The sequence below is a fragment of the Halyomorpha halys genome, unplaced genomic scaffold, assembly GCF_000696795.3.
Source record: "Halyomorpha halys isolate HHAL.00 unplaced genomic scaffold, Hhal_1.1 Scaffold184.1, whole genome shotgun sequence".
Taxonomy (NCBI): Eukaryota; Metazoa; Arthropoda; class Insecta; order Hemiptera; family Pentatomidae; genus Halyomorpha; species Halyomorpha halys.
The window spans coordinates 39968-64283 of NW_027105747.1; the positions used below are offsets into that span (position 1 = coordinate 39968).

At 35.3% G+C, this 24316-nt stretch overlaps 1 protein-coding gene across 1 annotated transcript in view; it reads right to left on the reverse strand.

Moving 5' to 3' along the window:
* The window catches only part of LOC106679199 (myb-like protein D), a gene marked incomplete at its 3' end in the record, with an annotated part of 61185 nt that overhangs the window by 30730 nt on the left and 6139 nt on the right, over nucleotides 1-24316 (reverse strand). Inside the window, 7 exon segments of the mRNA XM_067053497.1 lie at nucleotides 2857-2937; nucleotides 5458-5562; nucleotides 10123-10191; nucleotides 10965-11087; nucleotides 14086-14151; nucleotides 16235-16468; nucleotides 19025-19098. Coding sequence (XP_066909598.1) covers nucleotides 2857-2937; nucleotides 5458-5562; nucleotides 10123-10191; nucleotides 10965-11087; nucleotides 14086-14151; nucleotides 16235-16468; nucleotides 19025-19098 — 752 coding nt within the window.

Below are 24316 nucleotides of genomic sequence, written 5' to 3' on the forward strand. Positions count from 1 at the left end.
TCTATTTACTACTTTGTTATTTTTTATATTCTAATATTTGTTATATAGGGGAATATGTTGATAAAATGAAATAAGGGTTGTAAAATGGAGGGGAAAGAAAAAAAAAAGGGAATAAATTGAAAAGCTTGTATTTAGTCTGTAGACTGATATTAATTGTAAAATAATAATGTGTGGAAAAAAAAAATGTTATCTGTCTATTATATGTATCATATCAAAAAAATGTAATTTATAAATTTGTATATGTCCGGTCACGGATTGATTAGTATGCTGTGTAATGTAGCAACCCGATGTATTTGGGCAGCATGATTGAATAAATTTCTTTCTCTGTGTGTGTGTGCCATAAAAACCAATCCTACGAATATTTCCAATTTAAAATTATGTCAATTTATTTCACATCTAAAATTATGTCTATTAGGTCAATTATTTTTAAATAAATAAAAAAATATCATGTAATAACTGTACTTAGAACTTACATTATCATGAAAACATTTTTGTAACCAAAACTTAAATAAGTAAACATGAAAACATTTTCTTTACATAGAGAAAGTTCATATTTAATCATTGATATTTAGAATTTGAGTCTGCATAGAAACTTTTGTCATTAACACTAGGTTTACGGTAATTTGCGAGCCATTACTATGAAATTGATGGAAAAAGGAAAATACTAATTTTCCTTTAAAAAATTATACATTTAACTTCAGTCTGAGTTGAAAGATATCTGGGTTCTTTGAGGCGTGTAACCAAAACCATCTCCATATACATTTTTCAGAAATACCACTTTTTTTCTTACTTTTTTCGCATGTTCTCGATACACTATATCATACTGCCAAGTGGGCAGGAGCAGAACTGTGAATGAAATAGAAATGAAAATTTCTAGTGAAAATTTCATTCAAATTGAAGCGTTTGTTGTAAAAGAAGCTCCGTCCTAGCTCCATTTTAATCACGGAAGGTTTCACTGAAGCAGCGCAGATTTAATTGTTTTCGAGCCAGTTTGTTTTCGATTTTCTTTCCATATTAATAATAGGTGGGTTCATTTCAACCTAACACACAAAAAAATACAAAAAAAAAACCTCAACGAATTTGATACAAGTAAGAGGACCTCCTGCACCAGTGAAATGACAGATTCCGACATTCTTTTAAAGAAACAATGTAAAATCATTAATTGGAAAGGCATGGATTCCTTTAAGCATTATGTATGTTGCCGAATGTCACAGCGCGAAATTCCTGAACAATATTCCTTTATTTTTATTTACAATAGATTCTTTAATTAATTTTATCTTCTAGTCACAATCAAGTTTCTTTTTTTTTTTTTCAACTTTTCATTTATAAATTAAGATCGTCTTGAGATAACCTTGTTTTTCTCTTGATGTTTCCCAAAAAAAATTTTTTTTACTAATTAAAACTATATTTCTATTTTTTCTAATAGTAATAATCAATGTCCTGCTTTTTACTCCATACAAATTTCAAAAATTAGTAGAACGAGACGGCCTCACCCCATCAGATCCCACGGTTCGCCTCAAACAGATACTTGGACATATTCGAGCAATGTTCTAAATGTTACTTCTTCATAGTTGGATAACCATGACCATTACGGCCAGTGTACAAGAGCTGACAAAAACGACCAACAAAGTTATCAACCTGTTCGTTCAAGTAATTTAAAGCAATACAGACGGACTCAAACCAGAAATAACGGACATTTAAGCTGTGGCAGCACATATGCAACCGTAGTGATCCTCGCCAACACCAGGGCCTACTTCCAGCGCTCAGAACTCCCGTATTTGATTTGGATTTTTGTATGGATTTGATTCCATTTTTTTTTCGAGCACATTTTTCATCATAACAATGCTATTTTGTTTGTAACTGATAGATTCCTAACTGTTTTGATGTTTCTTTCTGTGCAAATGGCGTGTTTACTAATTAAGAAAAGAGGAAAATGGACAGAAGGGCAACTAAAAAATGCATCGAAAGGGATGGAAGGAGGAATGCCAAAGCAGCTAAGCTTTTACTCTGAGAAGACACGATTTACTTCCAACAATATACAAGCCGACAATGGGTAATTCTCAACTCAATTTGGGACTCCTGGTTTTAATTTGACGAAATGGAACTAAAGCGCAAGATTCACAGATTTACTTATCTTGGCAAGCTATTGACATCCAGGTGTCTAAGACGGTTGGTATTCACTTTTGTATGTATAAAAGGCCCTAACACATATTTGCCCTGTTGTCTGTTAATTGTGTGGTGGATATGACAGCCGACTTGACAGAGTGTATGTGTGTTCAGAATATGAATAGTGACGTCATGAATTTATTAATATGATATTAATACGTTCTGCAATTTTCTTTTTATTCGGAACGGGTTGAAATTTAATTTAGATTTTTTTTTTTGGCTAAGGTATGGAGGTATATTTTTGCTGTGTAGGCAATATTTGGGACTCCTGGTTTTAATATTGCCTGTTGATAATGCTTTCAGAGAACAGCCAAAGTTCTTCCTAAATTTCCTTCTTAATTGATTTTCTTATTTGTTTTTTAAATTATATAAATAAATTTACCTACAGCTAGCAGGATTTTAGCCCAATTGATTAGATATTGATTTTATTACAACTGTTCAAACCTCAGATAGGCCATATTTGGGCCACCTACCATATTGTGCCTGACATAAAACAAAAGTATTATCGCTTCTAATTTAAGGCTCCTGATATTTTGGAAAAAATGATATTAAGAAAAAAAAATGCTATTTTCTCATCTGGCTGTAGGAACAGATTGAGCAGAAAATGAAGTCCTGTAAATTATTGGAGCTTGGTAGTACTAACATTTATTGATAAGTGCGTGCATAAAAAGATATAGGCCAAACGCTTACTGTATAACCATGTCCGTCATCACCGTCTAAGTTGGCGTATGTGTTGCTTATTCTGTTAGTTCTTTTTCTATTTAATTGTGTCTGAAAAAAAAAAATATATATTAACTAAACTAAAACTAATTTTAATGTTTGTATGTTTTATCCCCCCCTCCCCTACATTTTCTGATGGCAATATCACAATACAAAAGACTTCGTTTATTTCATGATAACATCACTTATATTTTGAAAAATCAGATAATTTATAATAATAATACTTTGAAAAGCTTTAATCATTTTAAAACCAAGTAATTCGCCAAAGGTGGTTGTGGGTACATTAGTAAATGTTGGTACCAGCATGTGAGGACAATGTCGGACAAGTTATGGTGGATTGGGTTCCACTGGGAAGGAGGGAACGTGAAAGGTCCAGAAGGAGGGAGTCCTAGAGGATATCATTGGCCAGAGTTTGGTTGATTACAAGCTCTGCACTGATTGTTGAGGAAACCCTTGTTGGAACGCTTATGAACTAACTATTACTGTATTGTAATTTCCAACTCTATTACATAAATACACAACTAACAAAGGTGATGTTTGTTGAATTACAATAGCATGATACAAGGAAGATTAACAAGTCATGAAGAAGAAGCTAAATTGGAAATAAATGGGTGATCAGTGTTAGTTTATCATTGAAGGATTGATATTTGATTCTGCTTAAACTTGTAATACGTAGAACATCTAGGCCCTTATGGATTGGAAAGTTCGGGGAATTAGACTATGAAGGATTCCTTGTCACGAGAAACACCTTGCAGTCATCTCAGAATAGCAGAGCTAGATTAATGAACAAAGCGGAGAGATGTGCTAGTCTTGCGGGAGTGTGATGTTTAAAGAGATATTTGAGAGTGGCCACAGCTAAGACTAATGACATATTCCTAAGAGGCTCCAAGGACAGAGCTCAACCTATCACATTCGAGATACAAGAAAAATGGGTAGGACTGGGTGAAATATCTCGGTGTGAGGATGAAGATAGGCTTCGACGTTACCCATAGAATAGGGGGTGTTTTCAGGGGCTTCAGGTACCCTGCTATGGTGACCCCATCAATCTTTCGTAGTGATTCTCACATACACTAGGGCCTACTTCCAGCGCACAGAACTCCCATTTGAGGACACAATTTTTTTATTTGTTGACGTTTCTTTCTGTGCAAATAGCTTTTTTACTTGTTGAAAAAAGGGGAAAATACACTGAAGGGCAACTAAAAAAATGCATTGAAAGGGATGAAAGGAGGAATGCCATCTTACAAAGCATTTATGTTTTACTCTGAGATGATATAATTAACTCCCAACAACGGGCAAGCCAAAAATAGGTAGAAGGGCAGTTCTACCTGAATTTGACGAAATGGAACTATAACGCAGGATTCACAGTTTTTCTTATTTGATCTTGCTATTGACCTCCGGCTATCTGAAGAGGTTGGTTTTGACTTTTGTATTTGTGAAATGCCCTAACACTCATTTGCCCTTCATATGTCAAACATATATCTACCAATTGTGTGGTGGGTATGACAGGTTCAGAATGTGAAGAGTGGCATCATAAGTTTATAATTATGATATTAATACCTTCTACAATTGTTGTTTTGTTTGGAACGTGTTGAAATTTAATTTTGATTTTGCTTTTTAGGTAAAAATAAAAGATGACTTTGTAGGCCATATTTGGGACTCCTGGTTTTAATATAGCCTGTTGATAATGGTTTCAGAGAACACCCAAAATTCTATCTAAATTTCCTTCATAATTGATTTTTTTTTAAATATTTAAATTAATCTAATAGTAGGCAGGATTAAGGCAGGAAACCAATTGGTTAGATATTGAGAGGGATACATCTGTTCATACCAAAGATAAGCCATATTTGGGCCACCTACCATATTGTCCCTGTCATATAACAAAAGTATTAGCACCACTAATTTGTAATTTAAGGCCCCTGGCCGATGGATTCATCTTACACCCAGTGCTATTTGCTCATCTGGCTGTAGGAACCTATTGAAATCGTTTAAATTTTTTAAAATTAGATTTTCAAAAATTAGATAATTATAATAATAATGCTAAGAAAAAGCTTTAACCATGTAATGATTACAAGATCTGCGCTGACTAGTTGAGGCAACACTTATTTTTTGTTTTGGTAAAAAATAAAAATGACTGTGTAGGCCATATTTAGGACTCCTAGTTTTGATATGGCCTGTTGATAATAGTTTCGGAAAACACCCAATATTCTTCCTAAATTTCCTTTTTAATAGATTTTTTAAATTATATCAATTAATCTTGCCGTTGGTAGGATTTCAGGCCAATTGATTAGACATTAAGTGGGATATAGCTGTTCAAACCACCGATATGCCTTATTTGGTCCACCTACCATATTGACCCTGTCACAAAACAGAAGTGTTAGCGCTTCTACTTTGTAATTTAAGGCCCCTGGTATCTCGTAAAAGAATTAAATATGAAAAAGCTATGTTATTTTCTCATCTGGCTGTAGGAACCTTTTGAGCAGAAAATGATGTTCTGTAAATTATTATAGCTTGGCATTACAGACCTTTGTTGATAATTATGTGCATAAAAAGATATATAGGCCAAACGCTTACAAGAAAAGCTTGGAGTTCGCCCTTGTTTGATCTGTTGCTTCTGTTATTTCTGTTGTTTCTGTTGTTTCTGTTATTTCTGTTGTTTCTTTTATTATTGGGCAGTCTCTGAAAAAAAAATATAATAACTAAACTTGAAGTTATTTTAATATTTGTATAATCTATTAAATATACCTCCTTAAATTTTCTGATACAGTTTCATGATACGACTTCGTTTATTTCATTATCAACAAATCAATTAAATTTTTTAAAATTAGATTTAGAAAAATCAGATAATTTATAATAATGCTTTGAAAAAGCTTTATGGTTTTAATCATTTTAAAACCATGTAATTCCCCAAAGGTGTATGTGGGTACATTAGTAAACGTAAGGATTGGGGGTACGCCGCCTAAGATAGCACGAGAATATAAAGTCAAGCTATGGTGTAACAGAGTTTTGGATTGGTTTCCACAGGAAAGGAGAGGACGTGAATGGCCCTGAAGGAGGTGGAAGGAGGGAGTCCTATGTTACATCACTAGCAAGAGTTTGATTGAATTCAAACTCTGCGCTGACTAGTTGAGGAAACCCTTGGTGGAACACTTATAAATAAGCTATTGATTTTTTGAAATTTCCAACTCTATTACATAAATACACAACTAAGAAAGGTGATGTGTGTTATATTACATTGGTATGAAACTGGGAAGATTAACAGATCATGAAGAAGAAGCTAAATTGGAAATAAATGGGTGATTAGTGTTAATTTATCATTGAAGGATTGATATTTGATTCTGACTAAACCTGTAATATGTAGCACATCCAGGCCCTTATGGATTAAAGAACAATGCGAAGGGAAGTGCTAGTCCCACGGAATAGTGGTGTGTGGTGAGATAGTTGAATGTGGCCACTGATAAGAATGTGGTCGTACTCCTAAAATCCTCTTAGGACAGAGCTCACGCTATCACTCTCGACATACTAAGAGAATGTATAAGACTAGGTAAGGAGCTGACGTATCTCAGTGTAAGGATGAAGATGGGCTTTGACGCCACAGGATAGGGGGTGCATTCTGGGGCCTATTTATCCCACAATGGTGACCCCATCAACCCTCCGTAGTGATCCTCACTGACACCAGGGCCACCTACCAGTGCTTAGAACTTCCATAATAGGACACCATTTGTTTCTTTTTTTATCGAGCACATTTATTATCATAACATGATATTATGTAAATGGCTTCTTTACTTGTTAAATGTATTGAAAGGGATGAAAGGAGGAATGCCATCTTACAAAGCCTCTAAGTTTTACTCTGAGATGATACAATTAACTTCCAACAACGTGCAAGCCAAAAATAAGTAGGAGTGCAGTTCTACCTGAATATGACGAAATGAAACTAAAGCGCAGAATTCAAAGTTTTTCTTATTCGAGGATGCTATTAACCTCTCTGAAGAGGTTGGTTTTCACTTTTGTATGTGTGAAAGGTCTTAACACCCATTTGCCCTTCAAATGTCAAACTTATGTCTACCAATTGTGTAGTTAGAATAACAGCCGACTTGACAGTGTGTATGTGTGTTCAGAATGTGAAGAGTGATCTCATAAATTTATTAATATGATATTAATACGTTCTGCATTGTTTTTTACGGGTTGAAACGGGTTGAAATTTAATTTTGATTTTTGGTGAAAAATAAAGATGGGTGTGTAGGCTATATTTGGGCCTCCTGGTTTTAATATGGCCTGTTGATAATGGTTTCGGAGAACACCAAAAATTCTTCCTAAATTTCCTTCTTAATTTATTTTCTTTTTATTATATGAATAAATCTTACTGTAGGTAGGTTTTCAGGCATATTGGTTAGATATTGAGTGGGATACAGCAGTACAAACCTCAGATAGGCCATATTTGGGCAACCTACCATATTGTCCCTTTCATATAACAGAAGTATTAGCACTACTAATTTGTAATTTAAGGCCCCTGGCACGACAGGTTCATTCAACACCCAGTGCTCCAAGTCATACCAACTACCCAGCCTCTGATCCATATCTCAACTACAATCCAACCGATATAACCTCTATTCTATCATCCTTCCTGTTGGATCTCCAAAATACCATAAAACCGCTAATCACCCTCCTCACTATAATCCTGACTGAAATTCGTTTCAATCTCCCACGATGAGTGCAAAGCCCCTATAATCCTTTTGTGGAACACTAATGGACTACACAACCGCCGTGACGAACTCGATACATTTCTCCACAACAAACATATAGATATCGCTCTATTGATAGAAGCTTACTTTACTCAACGGTCAAATTTCTTCATCTGTGACTACATTACTTACAGATCAGACCACCCAGACAACACTTTACGCGCCGAGTCCTGCATCCTTATCCATAAATCCCTATCCCATTCCCTCATTCCTTTCACTCCAACTGACGCTATCCAACCTTTGTAATAATTTCAACTCGTCTTTTCCACTTAACATTATCAGCTGTATACGTCTCCCCCTCCCCCGGTAATTCCCTTTTCCACAATCACCTTGACTGTTTATTCCGATCCTTCGGATCGCGCTTCATTGCCGGAGGTGACTATAATGCCAAACACCAACGATGGGAATGTCGTACATCCGATACCCGCGGTAACATCCTTTCCTGAGTCATTATCTCCAAAAGTTATTCTCTCCTCTCACGCCCATGAGTCCTACTTATTGGCCCAAATTTCCTGTTTCCGGACCATTATGTGAATGTGTATGACCAGGTGAGGAGGTGACATATCTCTGTGTGAGGATGAAGATAGGCTTCGATGCCACCCTTAGAATAGGGGTTGTTTTCTGGGGCCTCAGTTACACAGCTATGGTGACCCCATCAACTCTCCGTAATGATCCTCACTGACACCAGGGCCTACTTCCAGCGCACAGAACTCCCATATTAGAACTCCATTTGTTTCCTTTTTTCGTGCGCATTTTTTATTATATCAATGCTTTTTTGTTTGTAACTGATAGTTTCCTACCTGTTTTGATGTTTCTTTCTGTGCAAATTTACTATTTAAGAATTTACTAGTTAAGAAAAGAGGAAAATAAACCGAAGGGCAACAAAAAAATGTATTGGTAGGGATGAAAGAAAGAATGCTAAAGCAGCTAAGCTTTTACTCTGAGAAGACACAATTTACTTCCAGCAATATACAAGCCGAAAATGGGTAATTCTCGACTGAGTAAGCCATATTTGGGACTCCTGGTTTTAATTTGACCTGTTGATATTGGTTTCGGAAAACACCCAAAATTCTTTTTAAATTTCCTTCTTAATTGATTTCCTTATTTTTTTAATTATATAAATTAATCTAGCTGTAGACAGGATTTTAGGCCAATTGATTAGATATTGAGTGGGTATATAGGCCATATACCAGACCACTTGGCCTACCTTAGCGGTGGTCTCTATAAAGGTGTGGTATATGATATCCTGAATATACGCATTCCCTGAGTGAAAACAATCCGTCACGCGAGGACAGAAGAGGGGACTGGCCTCTGTACAAAAGCTAGCTCTCCTAAAGATCACGAAGACTGCGTCACATGAGGCGTTTCAGATGCTGGCTGGAGCAATACCTCTGGTACTTATAATTATGGAGGATGCTGCAAAATATGATTTGAAGTGCCAACTGCTGGGAGTTATTCCGGAGATACTGGAGGGTTTTAACTAAAACATCGGCGAGACCTGAATCTTGTGAATGAGGTTCCTGTGGAAGGAATTTATTGTGTAGTGGAATAGACAGTGGAGGGCTACCAGGCTACCATTAAAAGGGTGCCACCTTGAAGAAAATCATTTCTGACTGTTGGGTCTCACAGATCCTAACTGGACATGGAAGGTATTCCGGGGCATGGATTGTACCGTCATGGAAGGACTCCGTACTACGTTGTACAGGACACCCTGTTGAAAACAAGGATCTTCTCTCTCTCCGAATCAGACTTTCCCCATCTGATGGAATGATAACTACCTTCTTTCAGGGAGTTCATCTACGGGTGGAAGGAGGTGTTCGGCCTAACGCACTTTACATTGGGAAATGTTTGACCACCCGGAATTGGCGAGCCACCGTTGGAAGTTGGGCGCGAAGAAGCATATATGAAACATTTATCTCCGGTAGCCGGAATAGCATTTTTTTTTTCTGCTTCTGAATTCAGTTGATATTTAGGAGAAATGTTTTATTTGATAATCACTACTAACTATATTAGGTTTATATAATACACATCATACTAATCAGTCTTATTAGATACAATATAAATACAACTATAAAGCATCAAACAACGATACAATATTCACTAGACAATATATTTATTATATTTTGTGTTTTTTTCCTTGTTCCTTTGTGTATTTTTTTTATCTCAATTCTTTCTTTGCCTTAACTGTGTATGTTTTATTCTCTCTATTCCACGCTTATATATGATATTTCTATTTTCCAGTGATCCGGTCAAATATTCAATTTATTATTGTTATTGAAATTTATAGACAACCAATGTTAAAATTTCTAATACGTATATATGAAAATAAATAATCAGAAAATAAAGTTATGAAATAATGAAAATGAAGATTAATTTAAATAAAATTTTCTATAGTAGTAGTACTGTTAAAACTGATAAATACGTTACTAAGTTAAAAAAACAAATGAATAGGTTAAAAAACAAATAAATAATAAAATGTATTCTTATAGGTAATTACCGCACATATGGGGAATTGTGATCCCAAGTCAGATGAGCACACCATTTCCGAGAGACGGTTTCCTATCTCCTGTTCTCAGAATAAAAGGGTTGTCAACTCAACAAAAAAAATCATTAAAAAATATGTAGAAAATCATAGCTAAAAATAAAATGTACTTAAATACAACTCTACTGAGGTATTAACGAGATTTTAATTTAGTCCTTTTAACAATTCAAAAATGAAAACTAATTTTATGTTAGCTCGTCTGACGAATATTTAACTGTTAAAATAAATACCAGATCATTTTTAAATATTCTATTATATAGATAATTTCTCATCTATATAATAGAATATTTATATAACTTTACATAACATTCTTTATTGTGTTTATAACATAGAATTCCGACATATAGTGGATGTGCTGCATCTTCTAACATATATTTTAAATCCAAACAACAAACTATAATAACACTACTTACAGTAAGAAACCCATGCACGGTCAGGTCTGAGGAGGACTGTTTGTAGCCGCGGGGGATTAAACCGTTACCTTACCAACATAGAAACTGCAACGGCGTCAGTATGAATCTAGACTGGAGAGTTTGACTTTTGTATCATAACGGTCCCACAGAATGAAAACTTGACCGTCCGACCATGGTTAGAATAGGTTGGTTACCTGTAAATATTCCCTCCCCCTCCCCTGTATGTCAGAAATGATTTTAAGTGACAGGAAGGTTATTTTTATTTTATTTTTTTAAGCCAATCCACAGCGAAGGTGAAGTTTGCCTAGTTATCTACAGGTGACCTACCTATCCTAACCATGTATTTAGTAGTTACCTATTAAGTAGAAAATAATGTACGCTTACTGAAACTGTTTCCAAAATGTCTCCTAAATAACCATCGTTTCTGTTGTTTCTGTTTGCTCTCATTTTCAATTTATTATTTGGGTCTCCTAATAGGATTGGATTGCTTCTAAGGAGTAATAGTGACTGAAAATAAAGAAATAATATCATAATTGAACATAATTTTAATTTATAATCTTAAACACTTTCTTGAGACTGGTTTATTTTGTTAAAATAAATAATTTAATTTCTATCCATTTTAGTCTCAACACATTTTATTTTTCTTAAAAGTCCGATGTTTCTGCCAATCCGTCTATCCCCAGAAACAATCTACTTAATACAATTTTGGGACTAAATGATTTAAAAACTCAACTTCATGCAGGCTATTCTGCCCAAGTTAAAACAAAAAATTCTAATTAGTCAATATTCACATTAAAACCAAAATTAATATTCATTTATCACACTCACTATTTGTTAAAAATTTAGCATTGGATTGCTTCTAAGGAGTAATAGTGACTGAAAATAAAGAAATAATATTATAATAACTAAACTAAACGTATATATGTATATGTAGTTAAAATTGATATATAAGAAAGAGGAACAAAAATAGTTTACACTATTTATTTTCCGACGTTTCGCCCCACTTTGCAGGGCTTCATCGGGGCTAAAAAGATACTATGATAAGAATAAAAATACAAAGATAAAATAAAATGATAAGAATAAAAACAAGTAAAAATGGCAAGAGTAAAATTTCTTTATAAAAATACGTAAAATATAAAGCTAAAAGAGTACAGGAGATGCACATAAAACAAAAACAATACGGGGAAGAAAAAAATATATAGAGATAAAAAAAAACGTCATGAAAGGATAATAAAAATAAAAAAATAAATAATAATAATGATATAAAATGATAATAAATGAGCAAAGAACAAGTCAGGACAACCTACCTGTTCAAAGCAATCGGTTGAACAGAAAGAAACAATGAAGCGGAAGCGTGGAGGAGTGGGGAGGAGGTAGCCAGCAAACCATTTAACGGCTTTATTTCGATTTAAAATACGTCGCTTATACAGAAAGTAGTGATAAAGATATGACAAAAATGAAAAATGATAAGAAAAAAATACAGAATGATACAGTACATGAGTTATTACATGATAATAATGTACTGTATTATTCTGTATTTTTTTCTTTTTTTTTTTTATCTCTATATATTTTTTTCTTCCCCGTATTGTTTTTGTTTTATGTGCATCTCCTGTACTCTTTTTGCTTTATATTTTACGTATTTTTATAAAGAAATTTTACTCTTGCCATTTTTACTTGTTTTTATTCTTATCATTTTATTTTATCTTTGTATTTTTATTCTTATCATAGTATCTTTTTAGCCCCGATGAAGCCCTGCAAAGTGGGGCGAAACGTCGGAAAATAAATAGTGTAAACTATTTCTGTTTCTCTTTTGCCCGCAACCCTGACTATCTTCTTATATATAAACTAAACGTAATTTTAATATTTGTAAATTTTATTTCCTCCTTAAATTTTTGATACAATAGACTTTGTTTATTTCATAAGCACCTGACCAATCACATTTTTAAAATTAGATTTTGAAAACTTAGATAATTTATAATAGTTAGAACAAGCTTTAATAATATCAAAATCATCCAATAATTATAAAGACTTGCCAGTAGCTGAGATTAGATCATCGTACGGTTTCAGTGAACAACAATTGAATTATTAAACTCTGTTATAATAAATATAATTAACAACAGTTTCTTACCTGAAATCGAATATTCAAAATATTTTATTAATTTTTAACAAGCCCGTTTGGCTTTGGCGGTCGAGCAAGATCGAGCAAAACCGTAAGGCGAAACGATTGATACATGCATTCCTCAGGAATATGGATATTTCCACTGAAAATAAGCACCAAATCTTCACAATCACAGTGGAGTCTATCCTGACGTACGTTTCAAAAACGTGGACAAATAACCCCAATTTGTATTCAAAGGTGGGATTTATTTCTATTTTCAAGGGAGCCCTCGAGGTAGATTTTTGGAAATGTTTCCATGCCTCCTGGCTGGATAGAATTAGGAATGATGTAATTCACCAAAGGATGGGTGTGGGTTCATTATTAAACGAAAGGATCCGGTACACGCCGCCTAAGCTGGTACGAGCATGTGAAGACAATGTCGGACAAATATTGGCGGAACCGAGTCTAGGATTGGGTTCCACCGGGGAGGAGAGAACATGGAGATCCTAGAAGGAGAAGGGTGGATGGAGTCCAGAGGATATCGCTGGTAAGAGGATGATTGGTTGGATTGAACCTCCACGCTGACTATTTAAGGCAACTCTTGTTTGAACGCTTTAAACTAACCATTAAATTATTGAAATTTCAACTGTATTACATAAATATACAAGTAGCAAATGTGCTGTATGTTATATTAAAATGACAGGATACAGAGAATTTGTCTATTGGGAGGACTCCAATAACATTTCTAGAATAAAATGTTTCGAAGCTATCTTCTTTCCAGACACCTAGGAAGATTAACTAAAGAGGAAGCTAGATTGAAAACAAGTGGGAGGTTCGGGAGTTTGAAGAAAACGAAGGATTGATGTTTGATTCTGGCCAAACCGGTAACATGTGGAACATACTGTAAATACTACTAGAAAGTAACTAACAACAATACAATATTCACAAGACAATGGAGTTAATGTTTTATTTTTTTTTTTTTGGTTTCTCTTGTTAATTTCTTTTGCTTTTTTACCTTAATTCTTTGTTTGCCTTAACTGTTTCTGTTATTATCCTCTCTATTCCACTCTCATATATCTTTTATTTCTATTTTCTAGCAATCCGTTCAAATATTCAATTTTATATTTAAGTGTTATTGAAATTTAAAACATCTTAAATTTAAACTTCTAATAAGTACACATAAACAAAATAAATAATCAGAAAAAGAAGTTGTAAATAAATGAAAATGCAGATATATTAAAATAAAATTTGCAATAGGAGTTCGAATGTTAAAAACAAATACAGAAGTTCAAAACTAATAAATAAGTTAAAAATAAATGAATAAATTATTAAGTACATAACTTAAAAATCAAACGTATAGGTTAAAAAAACAAATAAATAATAAAAAATATTCTCCAAGGTACTCACCATGCACTCAGACCTTTCTGCTTCCCCGTCAGGGCAAAACGCATCCGGCATACCTCTCATTAGATCCTATTTTTCCGAATAAAATATATGTTTAGACAAATCAACAAAATAATGCATTAAAAAATATATAGAAAATTTTAACTAAAAATAAAATATAATTAAACACAATAAGTAATAATATGATTTTAGTATATTTTAATAATATGATATAGTTGGACAAACAGTTCAAAATAAAAGTTAATTTTATGTAAGCTCGTCAGAGGACTATTTAACTGTTAAAATGAATACCATATCAAGATAACTTACCCTCGTCAGGTTATTAGGAGAACTGTTTGTAGCCGAGGGAGTTAAACCGTTACCGTACAGCATCGTAACTACAGCAGTGCCGGTATGAAATTTGACTTTTATTTCATAACGATCCCACAGAATGAAAACTTGACCCTCTCACCATGGTTGGTATAGGTTGGTTACCTGTAAATATACCCTCCCCCTCCACTGTATGTCAGAAATATTTTTAAGTTACAAGAAGGTTTTTAAAAAGTCATTTTGAGGAGGAGCAAACATTATCCAACCGTTATCTTTCATCGATAGCGTTCCTTCTCAGCTATTTCAAATATTAAATTACCTAAATTCATTTAACTTAAATCATTGTCTTTTTTTTTCTCATCCAACGATTATCTCTCTCTACACAGGCCTAGTGTCCTAACCATGGGCAAACTATTTTTTCAACTATTCGTCAATTCTCTTGTGTGTCGTTAACAGACTGACATATCAAAAGAATAAATTAACTTATATTTAAACGGGACAGATAACAATGATTTCTGAAACACATCATACACTTATAAACAAATCAAAATTTGTATTACTGATTTTATTTCCAGGGCTGAGCGCATAAACAAAACAAGTAGAATGAAAGAATTTATCGTATGCTCTAACTGGCCTATTCCAAACGGCAAATCTCTTATTTTCTATTACTTGAAAACTAAAAACACATATGCTGATATAGATAGATAGATATAATATATATGAGCTCAGTAATATTGTGACAACTCTTTTCAAAGACAGTGTGAACAGATACTCGGACATATTCTGTCTTCCTTCATGGTTGGAGAACATTATGGCCAGTGTTCAAGGACTAACGGAAACGACCAACAAATTTATCAACCTGTTCGTTCAAGTTATTTCAAAATGAGCGGCTTAGTGGTTCTCAATTTTAATACAGACTGACTCAAACTGAAATTAACACTCTATTAACACATTGTGACCCCATCAACCCTCTGTAGTGATGCTCACCGACACCAGAACCTCCTTCCAGGGGATACAACACCTATATTAGGGCACCATTTGTTTCCTGTTTTTTCAAGCATATTTTTTATCATACAATGCTAGTTTGTTAGTAAATGATTGTTTAATTGTCAAACTAATGTCCACCAACTGGTGGGTATGACAGCCGACTTACCAGAGTGTATGTGTGTTCAGAATGTGAAGATTGACCTCATAAATTTATTAATATGATATTAATACGTTCTGAAATATTTAAATTTTATTTGGAACTTGTTGAAATTTAATTTTAAATTTTCCTTGATAAAAAAATAAGATGCCTGTGTAGGATCTAGTCTTAATATGTCCAGTTGATAATGGCTTAGATCACCCAAAATTCCTCTTATAATTAGGCCATATTTAATGGCCTTAATAACAATTTAGAAAAACGACTCCTGCATAGGATCAAAATTTTTAAAACCTTTTTTTTGTTTTCTTTGAATATTAGAGGCATTATCACCTAAGTGGCTTGGCGCTCTACTAATGATATAAATCTGAATCCTTCTCCAGGTAAAAACCTTCCTACATGCTGACTTTTTCACTTGTATAATACCGTTAATAGCTTTCCGCATCATAAAACAAAATTATAAGCGCTTATACTTTGTAATTGGTACATCTGCAGTTATTTACTGATATTATGTTTCATTATGAAGCAGGCCTATTGTATCCCGTAACGAATTGAATTGAGAAAAATGATATGTTATATTCACAACAAGCTGTAGGGACCAATAAAGTAGAAAATGATATTCTGTAAATTATCGTGGCTTGGCATTACAGAAACTTGTTCATAGGTATGTGCATAAAAAAATTATATAGGCCAAACGCTTACAAAAACAATGTCTTTGTTGTATGGCAAAGAGTCGGAGGCTGCTTTATCATCATCCGTGTTTTTTCGTTTTTTTTTGTTTGCTCTGAAAGTTAATTTGTCGGAGACTGCGTCATCATCATCCATATTTTTTCTATTTGTGCTGTTTTTTTCAGTTTGTTTGCTACCCTTATAGAATAACTCCTGACGCGTTTGTTCTTCAGGACCAATTGGTCGTCCTGGATAGCTTGATAGTGCCTGAAAAAAAAGAAATAATATCAAAATAACTATACTAAAAGTGATTTGAATATTTGTTAGTTTTATTTCCTCCTTAAATCTTCTGATGATACTTGACGATATAATAGACATTTTTAATTTCAAGTGCACCACGATCACAAAAAGTTTTTTAAAAAAAACATAATTTATAATAATATTTATAATAAGCTTTAGTAATTTTAAAATCATCCAATTAATGTAAAGAAATGTCAGTAGAAGAGATTAGATCATCATTATGATCTAGTTTGAGTGAACAGCAATTGAATAATTAAACTTCTCTTATAAATACAATTAACAATAGTTTCTTACCTAAATCGAATATTCAAAATATTTCTTAAATTTGGACTACACGATTGTTACACCTCGTTACATACCTTGAATATGGATATTTCTACAGAAAACAAGCGTCGAATCTTCACAGGTAAAGTGGAGTAAAACCTGACGTATGTTTCTGAAACGTGGACAAGTAACCTTCATTTGTACTCAAATGTGCGGGTGGTAGAGTTGGATTTTTTGAGTCTCCATGTCTTCTGGCTGGATAAAATTAGGAATGATGTTAGGTTAAAATTAGGAATTCGCCAAAGGATGGATGTGGGTTCATTAGTAAACGGAAGGATCGGGGAAACGACGCCTAAGATATGAACAACCATGTAAAGAAACCGTCGGACAAATGTGAGTGGAACCAAGTCTTTGATTGGACTCAACTGGGAAAGAGACAATGTGGGTGGCCTGAAGAAGAAGATGGATGGAGAGAGTCCTAGAGGATATAGTTGGCAAGAGGACGATTGATTGGATTGAAGCTCTGCGCTGACTAGTTGAGGAAACCCTTGTTGGAACACATATAAACTAACTTTAATTTATTGAAATTTCCAACTGTATTGCATAAATAGATCACTAGCAAATGTTATGTATGTTGTATTACAATGAAATACAAAGAGAGAAGGTAATTCCGGGCGAAGAGGAGGCGTATAGGTGCTGCAGGTGCTGGTTGAGCCATATCCCAAGACCTCATCTTCAAGAAAGATGCTGAGAAATATGATGTGAAGGGGCAGGTGCTGTGGATGCTACCGAAGGGATTCGCTAGAGGATCGGCGAATCAATTAAGGAGTGGAATGAACAGTGGAGGGCTTGTCAGAAAGGTTCCACTTTGAAGAAATTCTTTCCCCGCCCGGAAGGAGAAAAAATTAATTTGTGATCAATTAAGAAGCACTAAAGATTTTACGCAGGATTGTGAATTATGAGGATTGAATGCCAGAGGAATTGGCGATGGTTTTTAGTGAAGCTCCTAAAAACTCAACTTCGTAAGACCGAATAGGCCTCATTATTTTTATTTAATTAAGTCTTTCGTCAATAATAGGAACCGTTTAGATCGTTCGTCTCGTAAGTGTTGTAAGTGTTGTAAACGTGAAATCGACAAGCAATTCTTTTCAGTCCTCTTTGAGGATTTAAGATGTGGTCCTAATTAGTGGCTTTATTGTGTGGCTTTTATGACAGGGATAATTGGAATATCATTATACGATAATGTAGGGCAGGAAGTATTAGACTTATGAGGAAGGGTGAAGGTAATCTGGTGAGATTTACATTAAGTCACCAGTTTCGCACCATTCTGCAATAGTGGTAAAGTGGGATTGGATACTCTTTGATAGTACACATGTGGCATCGACATCCAAATTGGGTGATGAAGATAGTGATAAGATGGGTTGGGTCCTTCCAACTTTTTAGAAGTTTATACATCAGACAAACTGTAACGGATCGGAGCAGCAATAATACCTTGAGGCATACCACCAGAGTGAGGAAAAAGGGATAAATAAATACTATTGTGATTTTACTTTGAGCAATCAGTGACTTAGATAGGAATGAATAATAATAAAGAATATTGGTGATAGGAATTTACTGATCTTGCTTAGTAGTCCCGAGTGTACACTGTTTGCCTCTAAGAGTTGTAGAAGTTGGAATCAACGAGCTGTTTCATTTCTTGTCAGTCTTATGGAGGGCTCTAAGCTAGTCGTTTGTTAAGATGTAGTCCAAATTAGCGGACCTGTTCGGGTGGAATAACTGGAATATTATTATACCATACTGTAGGGCAGGAAGTTATAAGCTAACGAGAAGTAAAAATAATTTGATGGAATTTATTTTAATTCTCTAATTTTGACACGATTCTTCAATGATTGTAAAATCAGCTTACAAATTTGGTGGTGAGAACAATGTTGGGATAATTTGTGATGTAGAAACTATATAATATATGTAGGACATAAGCTAGATAGGACCAAGAATACTATCCTGAGATACACGCACTATTGTGATTTACTTTAAGTCATCAGTTTATTCGATAGAAATGGATAAAGTATATAGGGATTAGGAAGTTATTGATCTTTAAAGCAGTCCCGGGGGCCAGACTCGATCAAAAGTCAGCCAAAATATTTTTAAATGTAATAATTCCAACCTTCAAAAATACATGAACGGTTTAAATTCACATTTTAATATATTCTTATAGCTAAAATTTCATATTAAAAAAAAATCATTCTACAATATACCTACATCATCCGTTTTATCTGGATCAGGAAAGGCGTAGCATCTTGTTGCTACAAACAAAAGGAGAACGATCTTCATGACTGTTTAAAAAAAAAAATATGTATGTTAAGTAAAATGTTGATGAAGTAATGATACAGTCACGTACATACTATTGGTTATTTACCTCTTGTACCAGATATACCATTAAGTTCAATTCCTACAATTGGTTAGACCAGAATATACATGTGTTTACAAATCAAATATACATTTTTTTTTTTAAACGTAAAAGGTTCGTTACTATTCTATATATTTTATTTTATTTTTATAGCCTTAGTTAATATATTTTTATATATATTTTGGTTTAGTAAACAACCTGTAAACATAAAAGGGGATGGTCCCAATGTTTATCCACAATTAAATTCTGAAATACATGACCAATTACTTTATTTTTTTCAAAATGTTCGCTGTCTCGAAATAAGAAAGTTTGAAGTTACTGATATCCCTGATTTCTTCCGTAACGAAACAAATTATAAACAAAAGTGTTTATTTTTTTAATTTGAAATCTGCTTACCACCGAACATTCTAAATGATAATTTTAAACACCCAGGGTGATTAATTTACATTGACATTCTCGAATCTAGTATGTCCTCTCTCCACTACACAGCATTTCTAGGGCTCCTCGGCACATGATGGTGTTGGAACTGGCGTTGTCCACAAGTCACTCTTCTATCTCTATTATAGACAGACCTCAAGTTATAAATCATCAGTTAGCGGTCGCCTCTCTGCCGAAATTCCCTTCAGATGTCTTGCGTCTTCCTGTCTCCAGTTCCTCGCCTCCATCCACCTTTGTTTAGTCATTTAGTGGTGAGTCATTTCAGTGTCCCTTTTTTCTTATTATTTTCACCCAACTACACACAAGTGATGCCGAAAGCCGGGAATTCTATGCTCTGGTATTTTTAATTTTTTCTATGTTTCAAAAAGATATTTTTTCTCTCTCTCCAATTTTAGTAACTATTACTTTAAGTTGAAATTTTATTTGGTTACACAGCACTGTAAATAAAACAGAAAAAGATAATCTTAACGATATAATAACTTTATTTCAACGCAATTAAGAGATGATGAAGACGTAAAAAAACTTGATTTAGTAAAAAGGGCATACTGAAATCTTAATAAAAGTGTATGTTACATAAATGGAACTAAAGACCATTATTGGGACAAAACAAAATACACTGAAACTTCAAAACTAACATATCACTTGTGTATTATGTATATAAGAAACCATAAAACAACCTAAAGTTAGAAAAGACAGATCATATGTTACTTATTTTCCTGGTTTAGAATTCTCACCACCTGTGGAGTACCTCAGGGATCGGTACTAGGTTCGATAGTCTTTATTGTCTTCATGGCACCGATAATAGCGCTTGAACACCCAAAAGCAGTGGTAGTAGCCTACGCGAACGACATCGGCATCTACACTTCTAGCATCAATGCCAAAACAACCCTAACTCACACTCAAGACGCTGCAGCCACCATCCTTGACGTGCTTAAAAGTAATGGGATTAGTGTGAACCTTGGAAAAATGGATACCACCGTGATGTCGCACCAAAAAAGGAAAGAAGTCACTGCCAACGACCTTTAAAAACGATGAAGTTGACCAGCGGATTTCCACCTACATTCTCTACCCGAGCGTCACACTGGCTAGGCACCTCACCTTCTTCAGTCACGTTCGGAAGAGACTCAAGCTGGCCCGCCAGAAGACCTACAGGCTCTATCATCTGCTCAAGTCCCCTAACTCTCTTTAAGGCTGAAGCTGCAAGTCTACAAAGCAATTAACCGCCTGACTCTGCTCTATGGTGCACCCCTGCTGCGCCATCTCTACCAAACCACGCTCGAAAAGCTGCTGGGCTACCAGAACTCCGTCCACCGGCGAATTGTTCGTGGAACAGAAATACCTTTTATAATTGTGTGTGGCCAGAAACACCGTCATATACCAAGAACTCCAGCATCCCTCTGTGTCGGATTATGTAGGCCGAAGGCAATTTCTTTGATGGGCTGAAGGCCTGTGCCAACCCGCTCTTCAGGGTAATCGCCCCTCCAACAAGACCTGGGAGGTGTCACAGTCTTCTTGGTTGACGTTCTCGGCGAGGGAAGGACTTCAAGCTGTCACCAGCCGTTACCACACCACCAGCCGGAATGGTCCCTCCCATTCTTTTGTTAGCAACCGGATATCATGCCACCTATGTAAATCCGCCTTCAGCGGACCATTTAGACATGTCCATACGGCAAATCATGTCATACGGCAAATCAAAATGCAAGCGAAAATGTATATATATCCTTTTTGTATAATATATTTGTATATTTAATCAATAAAGAGGTTAGAAAAAAAGGTTTAGGAGCCTGATAACGATAGCAACATCGTACATCCTTCCAATGTTTTCCTTGTACTTTCGAATGTACAACTTGTATTTTGTACTTTGTAGTTATGATTCGAAATTGTAAAAAGTACAAGCAAAAGACTAATAGTATTAGTTTGTACTTTATTATGAAATAGGGCCCCAGGAGGCTCCCAGACGAAAGCAATGGACTAGGTGCAGCCCCATTAGTAAGGCACTCAACGCGCTGGGCTGCACCACAGTTAAAATTTATCCTAATAATTAAAAGGAACCCTCGTAAGATTATTATTCGAATGATAATATTGAAAAAAAAGTTGTTGATTTTTGGGCCGTTCCCAGAAATGGCAAGGGAGGGGGATGAAAAAAAGCTCGCTATAATTAAAATCTTCCAGAAATTAGCGAGGAGATTAAAATCGGGACAATTGTCTACCGCTGGGTGGGGACAAATAGAAGTAAGGAGTTACAGCGGTATGAAGGTCCACTCCGGGTGATTGTCATTGAGAACACAATGTGGTTACAATGAAGAGTGTTAACGAACCCAAAAAGAGAAGAAATTTTTACCTTTAATAATTGAAGTTCCCCAAATCGGGAACATCGTAGAACGCTGGAGTATCCTCATCTCCGCGCACAAGCAATGATTGTACTTTTTATATTGTTATGTCGGGTATTTGGTTTTTTGTTTTGTATGTCCAAAGACATGAGTGCATTTGATAACTGTATACATTTTCGTTGTCTACTAAATTATTTTATTTCATAGTTGTAAGGTACAGGAGTGCAATAGGAAAGTATGTATCGTTTGTTTTAATCCTTTTATTTTATTGTATCTGCATAGAACTGGAGTGTGTTGACAATGTATAATTATAATAATTATAACGAAAAAAATAGCACAACACAATCTGAATAGGAGACCGTTAGCAATGGACGAATTTAGACACATGGCTATAGTGAACAGGATAGACATTGCTGCTCTTCAGGAACCTCCTACTTTTTTTTTTTTATTATTATTTTTTTTTTATTTTTTTTTTATTTTTTTTTTTTATTTTTTTTTATTTTTCAGGAACCTCCTACTAGAAGAGGCAAAGTTGTTGGTACTGCACAACGTGATCGAATTATTTCATCTTCAGGAATTGGGACGTGTGATGCAACACAGAGTTCCCTTCTAGTAATCAATAACTCACATACCATTACCGCACAACCTGACCTAACTAACAAGTTAATTTCCGTCGCAAATATAGAGGCTCCAGGTATTAATTTTAATCTGATTTACGTCTATGAAAAATTTTCTACTGCACCCGAAGAAATACTAGCTCAGCTCCAGAATATCATGAGCAAACTACGGAAAGATATGTTTATACTAGGCGATTTTAATGCCCAATCCATATTATGGGGAAACCGGAGGACTAACAGAAAGGGCATGTTACTAGAAGACTTTGCTGCATGCAACCAGCTGGTTATTCTTAAGGCTAAATGTACCGATTTTTAGTAAGTTTTTTTTTCAAGAGATGGCAACACTTTCGGGGCAAATTTACTTTTCTTCTCATTTGAATACGGAATAATAAATTTCCCATCTGTAAACGGATTTACCATCTAGAACCCCATAGAAGTTACTGAAATTGGTTCATTAATTTTTGTTGTAATTATTTTGGGATTTAAAAAATTTATCTTTGTTATTATTTGTAAATAAAAAAAAGTGAGCTTATAGGTTGCGCAAGCAGATTCATTTTTGGTTGCATAGGAGGATCGTAAAGAGAAAAATACGATTTGGGATTAAAGCCGGGAGATTTGTAATTGCTAGACCAGAGGAAGTGGCAGCTTACTCCCACTTCTCTAGACGTTGATACCACGAGAGCAACAATGTTTGTCTCTCCTCTTCTTCTAGCAGTTTCTCCGGTTCTTCTCCAAGTCCTCTTTTCTTGCTGACCATTTTCTCGCCCAGAGTCTTCAGCTTCATTTTCTGTCTCCGAGGTCTCGGACAATTCTGTGGCTTCGCTCGCGGATCCATTCGTCCTTCGCGAGATTTTCCTCCTTAATCTCTGTGCGTTTATCTCCATGGGCTCAGGCTGATTCTGCTCTTTCCGGCGATACATTTATGGACACTGTCGGGCTATATGTCCCTCTGCCCCACATTCAAAACATCTCGTGCGCGGGCAATGCGCCACTAGATGCCCAAACTCTGACACTTGCGGTCCTCCCGCCGACCATTGTTACTGGATCTCACCTGAGACGCTCTATTTTCCTGGTTAATATTTCTCTCTCTCCTAGCATCTCTGTGCTCTCTCCTTCTCCAAGGGTTAAGATTGTTTCTCGGCCTTTGATATTCTATCCGGGTCCACCCCGGCTCTTCTACTTCCTTTCGGGCCTCCGCCTCCCTAGAGCTTGTCTCTATAAGATCTTGAGCACATTCCACAAACGAGCGGTCTCTCGGCATTACTTCCTTCTTTCCCAGTTCTTTTGCCAGCTTCAGTACCTTGGATAGGAATTGCATTTGACCCTGTACTTGGATCGTCTCCAACGCTGAATTTATCTTGAATTCAATTATGCTTTTGCGTCCTCGTTGTCAAATAGATCCTCCTACATCTTCACTTCTATTTGCCCCATCAGGCGATCGCCCCCCTTTTAAAAAAATGATTTCATTCCCTGGTCTCTCCGGTGAATATTTCTAGGTCCGATACCGCCTTTCTCAGGTCCTGGGCAGTTGCTGTTCGGACCATGATCCCTTCTAGCGTCGTGGCATGATATTGCGCTAAAGAGAGGCATCTCAGGTGCCTACAGAGCTGCTATCGCAGGGAACCTGAGCTGTTCAATGTGAACTGTACGCTTCTTCTTTGGTTCATGTAAGCTTTCGATCGTTACTACATTATGTTCTCTGATGGTAGTCACCCGGAATGGACCCTCATAGCGTAAGGATTCCTTACCCCTGTTGGAC